The 9,208-nt window shown below is 35.8% G+C and overlaps 1 protein-coding gene across 1 annotated transcript in view; it reads right to left on the bottom strand.

Annotated features, from left to right (window-relative positions):
• Window positions 1–1,113: 1,113 nt before the first annotated feature.
• Window positions 1,114–9,208, bottom strand: part of LOC134310714 (calcium-dependent secretion activator 2-like) — a 47,805-nt gene continuing 39,710 nt past the window's right edge. The window contains exon 2 of the mRNA XM_062992344.1: window positions 1,114–1,386. Coding sequence (XP_062848414.1) covers window positions 1,216–1,386 — 171 coding nt within the window. The 3' untranslated portion in view covers window positions 1,114–1,215. The remainder of the gene's footprint in view (window positions 1,387–9,208) is intronic.

The raw sequence follows: 9,208 nt of genomic DNA, 5'->3' as shown, positions 1-9,208 counted from the left end.
AATAAAGCTGTTTTTTAACTCTATTTATTAATAATTTATTAAGAAGATTTATGAATGTATTAAGAATTTTAAGAATTCTACAATCACCCTGCATTTTTCCCAGCGTCGTACCAACTATTTAATGCCATCAGCAAAAAATTTATTTGGTTGAGCGCGTAGCCACTGATGCACCACTGCTTTCACATCACCACATAAAAATCTTCTTCCCCTTAAAGCTTCTTTGAGTGTCCAAAAAGGTAGAAATCAGATAGTGCTAAATCCGGACTATAAGCTCTCTGACACGACCAATTACTACTCTTCCCTCTCTCATCATTTCCAACCAAAATATAAAAGTGCGGAAACTTTTTGAAGATCCCTAATAAAAATAAATATTTTTAAATTTTTTTGACTGATGCACCTAGAAGTACATACAATTCGGCATCTTTGGAACTAGTTGCCTCATGCTTTGCAATCTTACAAATTGTTTTTATTGTTGGTGCATGCAGTTAATAATAATAATAGCAATAATAGCAATAATAGCATTAATAATAATAATAATAATAATAATGCAGCCCACTTGTGCAGCTGTTTGTAACTGTGATTTAATCACTTTAAAGCCAATCATTTTATGTGCTTATTTTGGGAACGTCTATGTTTCGGATTGATATACAGTTTCCATGCTTAGCATTTACGTGTGTACCTGCATTTCAAAATGATGCACACAGCAGCTCTAGATAAACACTTGGGCCATAAAGTTTAACTGGAATTAACTGGGATATATATAATCTAAATTTAACAGGTTACATCGCACCCGGAATAGAGCTAGAAAAATGACATACAACAACTACATATGGCTCACTAAAGAACCAACTGGCAGATGGCCCTCTAACACATTTCTCATTGTGCCACAATAAATAAATGAGTCATTTCCAACCAGGAATGTTTATAGATCTTTTGGATCTAAACGGAGTCGATGATTGCACAAAAAATACAAAAACAGGACCATACATACAGTATGTGGCTAATTATCACACAACTCTAAAGATCCCTTTATGTTACTTTTTATGATTATATGTAAATTTGACAATGCTGAATTGATGGTTGCTTTAAGTATTATTTTTAACATAATGGGCAAAACTATTAGATTAGAAATTAGAAAATGTCAATATGATGATTCTTTAAATACTTAAAAAGTAGCAGGATGCATGACAATGTCTTAAATAGTGGATTGTTTGTTTATATATATGTGAAAATGATAACTAATGTATTTCCAACAGAAACAAGAAGTCTTGCCTCATAGTAACTGCGCACAGCATTGCAGAATGCCTCATCAGCTACAATCTGCGTCTCTCCTTTCAGGAATGCCTGAAAACGCTCCTTTACCGCCTGCAGCTGCTGCTTGTTCAGCTGTGGAGAAGAAAGACAGACATGTCAGTGTGTTAATAACAGCAGAAAGTCTATTGTATAGTAATTATTTATTCTTAATTGCCAAATGAATGTTCATTAAAAAAGCAAGGTTGTTACTAAACATATGAGTCAGAGTTGTGGGGTGGACTGCACATTGCAATACAGCTGCAATGTTTTCCCTGTGCCTAAAAGGGTTTTGTCCAGGTCCAGAAGGACTATGAATGAATAACCTTCGAAAATTAAACAAATCATGCCAAAAGTAATGAATGAAAACTTAACACTACTGCTGCAAAAAGACATTTATTTTGCCAACAACAGCCTTGTGTCCCAGTTTCCTTTTAGCATGCCAGTGAGTTGGCTACTGTAAACTGCCTCTTGTTGTAAAACAATTTTTACATTTCATTTAATTGAATGGTGTATGGTCATGGTGTACCCTGCCTTGTGCAAAAAAGGGATAGGCTCCACTGTGACCACTACTGCACCTAAGCCCTTGTCAGCCTTAAAGACTGTAAACTATTGATAGAATCTAATATGAACGCTAAGGTTTTGGTTTATGTATTTATATAAGGCCTCTTAGTTATCACTCATTCCTTGGAGCAATTAAAAGTAAATAAGCCATCTATTGAATGTTTTGGGAATGTAATGAAAGGCTAAAAACAGAGGGAAAGAACAGTCAGAGGAAACCATGAAGACATGGGGACTAAACATGCTGAATATCACTCAGGAAGTGACCAGAGGCAAGTATTAAACCCAGTGATGGGGCCAGTGATAGCTCAGTGGTTAAGGTACTGGACTAGTAAACAGAAGGTTGCCGATTCAAGCCCCGCTACCACCAAGTTGCCACTGTTGGGTCCCTGAGCAAGGCCCTTAACCCTCAATTGCTCATCGTGTTCTGCTCATTGTGTAAGTCGCTTTGGATAAAAGCGTCTGCTAAATGCTGAAAATGTAATGTAATGAAAATGTATTAAACCCAGTTCCCCATGCCACCCATTTAAGTAAGGAAGTTTATACTAATGTATGCAGATACTAGGAATAAAAGCATTTTATCAGAAATATTTACATTTAAATAGAACCTAGAAGTTTGAGTTGAATACATTTGACCCATTTAAAGATGGCTAAACAGATCACCTGGTCTAAAAAAGAAGATTATCTGGTCTGATGAGACAAAGACTTGAGTCATGTGGCAGAGCAGCAGGCACTATGTTTGGCAAAAAAGGTTGGTATGTTTTAAAGAACTTAATCAGATGAAGTTAGAACTATGCCACTGCTCATCACCACTAACTAATTACTTGAATAAAGCCAAGTAAAGGAACCCCCCCCCCCCCCCCCCCTTCTGCATGGGGTACATCCAGTAAATAAAACTGCTTTTTATTTACTGCATGTACCCCAGCTAAGTTTCCTGTAACATATTTCTACATCTCATGTTATGCACTAAACATTCAGACAAATAACATGATGCGTCCAATGAAAAATTAAACTTACTGCATTTTCTTGTTTGGATGTACAAATACTGTATATTATTTAACAAAATGGTTATCTGAATAGCAAAACTGACAATTGCTAGAAAATACACACATTGCAGGCCAACTTACAAAGCTAATGAAAAACAACAACAAAACAAAAACCTTATAATTATGTGAATATAGAACATGAACAATATAGGCACATGTGTATGCAACTTGTATGCAGTTGTGCTCAGCAACAATTATTTTTGAAGGATAGCAAGGGTTATGTTTGAAAGTAAAAAAATAGTTTTAGCTTATCATGATCATTTAAATCATCTCAATGTTTTGTTAGATTTAGCAAACATTTGTATAAGGAAATCAATACACAATATTCAATGTCAATTTATTTCTTAAAGCACTAATGCATCCTAATAATGTAATTGTTATTCTTAAAAGCTTTGACTTATAAACAACCATTTGTACTACCAACATGTTTTGATTTTTAAAAACTAAATGCAATTACATGTTAAGTGAATATAGTACATTGTTACACTATGGTTATGATTTATTTTAAATGTGGCATAAAGTACAAAGAAAATGTAATTGTTTGTTTCAATGTTAGCCAAAAATGAGACAAAAAAACAACAACTGTTCCATCTTTGTCTTGTTTATCCCAAAGAGAATGTTAAGTCCCCAGTGGAGCAGCACTAGTGCTGCCTACAGACAGCGGCAGTCGTTAAGATGTGCACTAGAGCACTAGGCTGGGACATCAGCAGCCAACCACTGATGCACCCTAATATTGTAATCATTGTAATCAAAAGCTTTCATTTATAAAATGTGTAATACAAAAAATGTATACTATATAAAAAATTTAAATACAGTTAAAATTTATTATTTATATAATTGAACATTAAAATGTATAAATTAAAAGTATCATAAAGTACAAAGAAAATGTAATTGTTCATTTCATTGACCGCAAAAAAAACTACATATATTTTCAATTTCAGTTAGTGCCTACACGCTTCTGACAGCCTACTTGTGAAATACTTCTTCTCATAAAAAAAACTTCCAGCTCATTGAGGTTTGATGAATTTTGTGCAGTAACTAACTTTAACTTCCACCAAAGATATTCTACGGGATTTAAATATAAACACCACGAAGACCAGGACTGATTCCTAAACCAAGCTTTGCTTGACTTGAAAGTGTGCTTGAAATAATAATTGCCACAAAGAAAATGTTGGCCTTTCCCCCACAGACAGGCAGGTTTTCTGATGCACCATAACTTTGGAACTCATCAATACTCCCAACATGACTTTACGAGTGTTCAAGGTCTTGCAAATTATCTTTTACTTATTGCCCTTTTGGTGCCTCTCTCAGCCTTTGTGACAGCTTCTTACTTTTCACCAACACACCTTGAAAACTTAAAACTCTGGGTGGTGTTTGAATAATAAATCACAGCTGAAGCAAATTAAGGGTCGTTATTCATTCTGTTAGATCTTACAGACTAACATTAGGTTTTAATATCGTATTTTGAAGACAGTGAGAGACTCAGATGTTTGAACGGACAGGGGAAGTTCGTTCCACCATTTACATTTTCAGCATTTAGCAGACACTTTTATCCAAAGCGACATACAGTACTCTGACAGTATACAGTCTGAGCAATTGAGGGTTAAGGGCCTTGCTCAAGGGCCCAACAGCAGCAACCTGGCAGCAGTGGGGCTTGAACCAGCAGCCTTTTGATTACTAGTCCAGTAGCTTAACCCTTAACCCCACTTGGGTGCAAATACAGAAAAGAGTCTTGATGCATGTCTTCCTCATGTTCTGGGTGGAACTTGCAGTCAAGCTTTAGAGTGCTTTGCCTGGAGCATAAATACTATATAATTTAAAAAAAATTCATTGATTATTCCAATACATAGTTAAAGCCTCTAACAGTGCTATTTCTACTTACAAAAGTTGATTGTGTTGTTAAAACTAAACACACACAAACAAACACACTGATTTTTTCTGCATGACATCTGTAGATGTGTAGATCTGCACTTTTTTTTACAGATGTACCTAATCACAATAGTTTTGGCTTGGCGCTTAGGTGGCGCAGCGGTAAAACACACTGGCACACCAGAGCTGACATCTTAAACTCGTCGGTTCGAATTTCAGCTCTGCTACCCGGCAGGCTACGATTGACTGTTGTTCAAGAGGGGAGCCGGAGGGGATTCCTCTTAACTGATGCAATTACAACCTCTGCTGTCTGTTTGATGGCGTCTGCACAGAGTCGAGGGATAATGAGGATCAGAGTGTGGCTTTCTGTACACAAAGCTGATCCACCTTTGAACTCGCCTCGTGCAGGTAAAAAGATGCAGTCGGAGGGGGTGTGTTAGTCACTGCTCTCCTCTGTCAGAGTGGAGGTCAACATCAGTAAAGAGAAAGCGTAAGGTAAAAAGGTGATTGGATACAACTAGATTGGGAGGACAATTGGAGGAAATGCAAAAAAAAAAAAATAGTTTTAGCTTATCATGATCATTTAAATCATCTCAATGTTTTGTTAGATTTAGCAAACATTTGTATAAGGAAATCAATACACAATATTCAATGTCAATTTATTTCTTAAAGCACTAATGCATCCTAATAATGTAATTGTTATTCTTAAAAGCTTTGACTTATAAACAACCATTTGTACTACCAACATGTTTTGATTTTTAAAAACTAAATGCAATTACATGTTAAGTGAATATAGTACATTGTTACACTATGGTTATGATTTATTTTAAATGTGGCATAAAGTACAAAGAAAATGTAATTGTTTGTTTCAATGTTAGCCAAAAATGAGACAAAAAAACAACAACTGTTCCATCTTTGTCTTGTTTATCCCAAAGAGAATGTTAAGTCCCCAGTGGAGCAGCACTAGTGCTGCCTACAGACAGCGGCAGTCGTTAAGATGTGCACTAGAGCACTAGGCTGGGACATCAGCAGCCAACCACTGATGCACCCTAATATTGTAATCATTGTAATCAAAAGCTTTCATTTATAAAATGTGTAATACAAAAAATGTATACTATATAAAAAATTTAAATACAGTTAAAATTTATTATTTATATAATTGAACATTAAAATGTATAAATTAAAAGTATCATAAAGTACAAAGAAAATGTAATTGTTCATTTCATTGACCGCAAAAAAAACTACATATATTTTCAATTTCAGTTAGTGCCTACACGCTTCTGACAGCCTACTTGTGAAATACTTCTTCTCATAAAAAAAACTTCCAGCTCATTGAGGTTTGATGAATTTTGTGCAGTAACTAACTTTAACTTCCACCAAAGATATTCTACGGGATTTAAATATAAACACCACGAAGACCAGGACTGATTCCTAAACCAAGCTTTGCTTGACTTGAAAGTGTGCTTGAAATAATAATTGCCACAAAGAAAATGTTGGCCTTTCCCCCACAGACAGGCAGGTTTTCTGATGCACCATAACTTTGGAACTCATCAATACTCCCAACATGACTTTACGAGTGTTCAAGGTCTTGCAAATTATCTTTTACTTATTGCCCTTTTGGTGCCTCTCTCAGCCTTTGTGACAGCTTCTTACTTTTCACCAACACACCTTGAAAACTTAAAACTCTGGGTGGTGTTTGAATAATAAATCACAGCTGAAGCAAATTAAGGGTCGTTATTCATTCTGTTAGATCTTACAGACTAACATTAGGTTTTAATATCAGCACTATTATGTAGGGTTTGAATAATTGTGACATGGCAGTAGGCCTGGGCGGTATATCGTAAATATCGATATATTCGATTATACTTTTTACACGATGTTGAAAATGACCATATTCGATATATCGAGTATGCATAGAATACACAGGTTACCATTTGAGAACGTTCCGCTGTGCGGAATGCTTTCCTTTGCTTATGAGCATGGAAACTGAATCACTGAGTCAGAAACGACTCTTTTCAGACGAATTATTCATTGGAATTGAATCAGAAAACTGTGCTCTTATCTATGTTAAAGATTCATTCGTTTTGCTCACTCTGTGGAAAACAACTCTGGTTCAAGAGATTCAGATGTATAAACCAATCAGAGCTTCTGAATCTCTCTCTTCATTGGTTGTTGTATGATTGACGGATAAGTGAACGAATTACCAGTTTCAGCTTTTAACCGCGACAGCCGAGAAAATAAATGAAGTTAAATGATCTAAGACAGTTTTCATTAGTTAGGTGGATAAACACAGTTAAATATGGATTTTTTTTATTCTGGAAATATAAAAGATGGCCTCCAAGGTAAGCTGCCGTTATGATTTTATACTGCTGTGCGGTGCTGCTGTTTTCCATGCGATTTCATTTTGCAATGATAGCAAAGCATTATCAAATATTAAACTTTTTCGTGATTTTTTTGATGCTCATTTGTTTGAAGTAAAACGGAGCAGAAATGTGATTGTGAGATTCTGCTGGTTTGTTTGATATAAATGTTGTTAATATTAATACAAATACAGCCTGTAATAATACAAAATATAAACAGTGTAATTAGTCAGAATTTATCAGAACTATAATGTTTTGTGTTTTTAAGAGACCTTATAAACAATATAAGCTAAAATACGGGCGGTGGCCTGCCATTGTACTTTAAGTTTACATTATATCATATCGTATATCGTCACTTCTCAAAAGCATATCGAGATATGAGTTTTTAGCCATATTGCCCAGCCCTACATGGCAGTGTTAAAATATTCTGTTAATAACAATATACACCCTTCATTTTTGTTCATTTGCCACATCATTCAACTGATAAAGACTTAAGTTAAAGCAAAACAACCTCTACAGAAGATTTTAGAGTAGAAGCACTTATTCTTTAGAAAGGATAAATATTTATGTGAGGGTATTTTCCACTTTTAGCTTATTAGCTTACTTTTTGCCAGCATTAGTGGTTGTTGGGTGAAGTTGGTTCTTGTTTCTAAATTTGAAATAAGCACTGCTTTATGCAGGGTAGCTGGGTGTCTTTACTTGTGATCACTGTGATTACCGTCATTGGATGCCATCATTCCAATAATTCATTCAATTTCTGCCCTTCTTGGGTTGACCTAAAATTAATGTCACTGTAAAGTTAACATTTCTAAAAGCAACAAAAAGCCATACAGGTTTATAAAGCAAGACAGAACATGACATGACAGCCACAATATTAAATGGCTTGGGTTTCAATGGATGAGCTTAGACCATGGAGTCCCAGATTGCCAAACGTAGATTTTAACAGTCTATTAAGTAATGGTTTGCTGTAAGCATAGTTTGGTGTAAAATAACTTGACCTTCCTGCACAAAACCCTGACATTAACCCCATTCAGCATAGCTAAAATTAATTAGAATTCCAACTGTTAGCAGGCCTTACTTCACTTACTCTCTTGTAGCTGAAATGAAAGTGAATCTCTGCAGTTCTGTTCTAAATAGTGGTGAAAACGATTCTAATAAAATAGGGACAGATTCAATATTAATTGCAATGGTTTCAAATATGCTATTCTGTTGTCATCAAACCTTTGACAATTTAGTGCATGTCAAATCACTTTTACTTTAATGAGGTTGGTCAAAACTAAAACTGTGAAGACTGGGGTGAAAGCCTGTACAGACTATAGCTGATGCTCAAATGAGTTGTCTGGCTCACTTTAAGTGCTTGTTTCGCCTCATTCTTGCTTCCTCTCTTTGATGATGTTTTGTTTTGCCACTCCCTGAGCATGAAAATCTTCCATATTGCCATGGCAACATCACCCACAGCGTGGCAAGGGGACCAGCCATCCATAGCATAGGGCGGATGGCACAGTCCTTCTGAATCAGGGTGAACCTACAAAAGCAACAACCCTCCACTCACAAAGGGCAATAACTGCACCTTCTGGTGAAAATAAGTGTGGTCAAAAGATAAGAAAAAAGAAATGGCATGAACCTTCTCATCCACTCTTATCCATTCACAACAGTGTAGTTCCACAAGGTGAGAATAATGTGGTGAACAATCATTAAAAGCATTAATTAGCTTGTTACAAAGTGCTACCAAATGCTTTTTGTAAGAAAAACATCACAGGAGAACTAAATTGGTTGGCTGGTTTTAATGTGGCATACACTGATCAGCCATAACATTAAAACCACCTCCTTGTTTCTACACTCACTGTCCATTTTATCAGCTCCACTTACCATATAGAAGCACTTTGCAGTTCTAGAATTACTGACTGTAGTCTATTTATTTCTCTGCATGCTTTTTTAGCCCCCATTTATCCTGTTCTTTAATGGTCAGGACCCCCACAGGACCACCACAGAGCAGGTATTATTTGGGTGGTGGGTCATTCTCAACACTGCAGTGACCTGACATGGTGGTGGTGTGTTAGTGTGTGTTGTGCTGGTATGGGT

This window comes from Trichomycterus rosablanca, chromosome 1 (genome assembly GCF_030014385.1).
Source record: "Trichomycterus rosablanca isolate fTriRos1 chromosome 1, fTriRos1.hap1, whole genome shotgun sequence".
Classification (NCBI taxonomy): domain Eukaryota; kingdom Metazoa; phylum Chordata; class Actinopteri; order Siluriformes; family Trichomycteridae; genus Trichomycterus; species Trichomycterus rosablanca.
The sequence above is the reverse complement of the archived record's forward strand: the minus strand, read 5'-3'. Positions and strand labels throughout refer to the sequence as shown.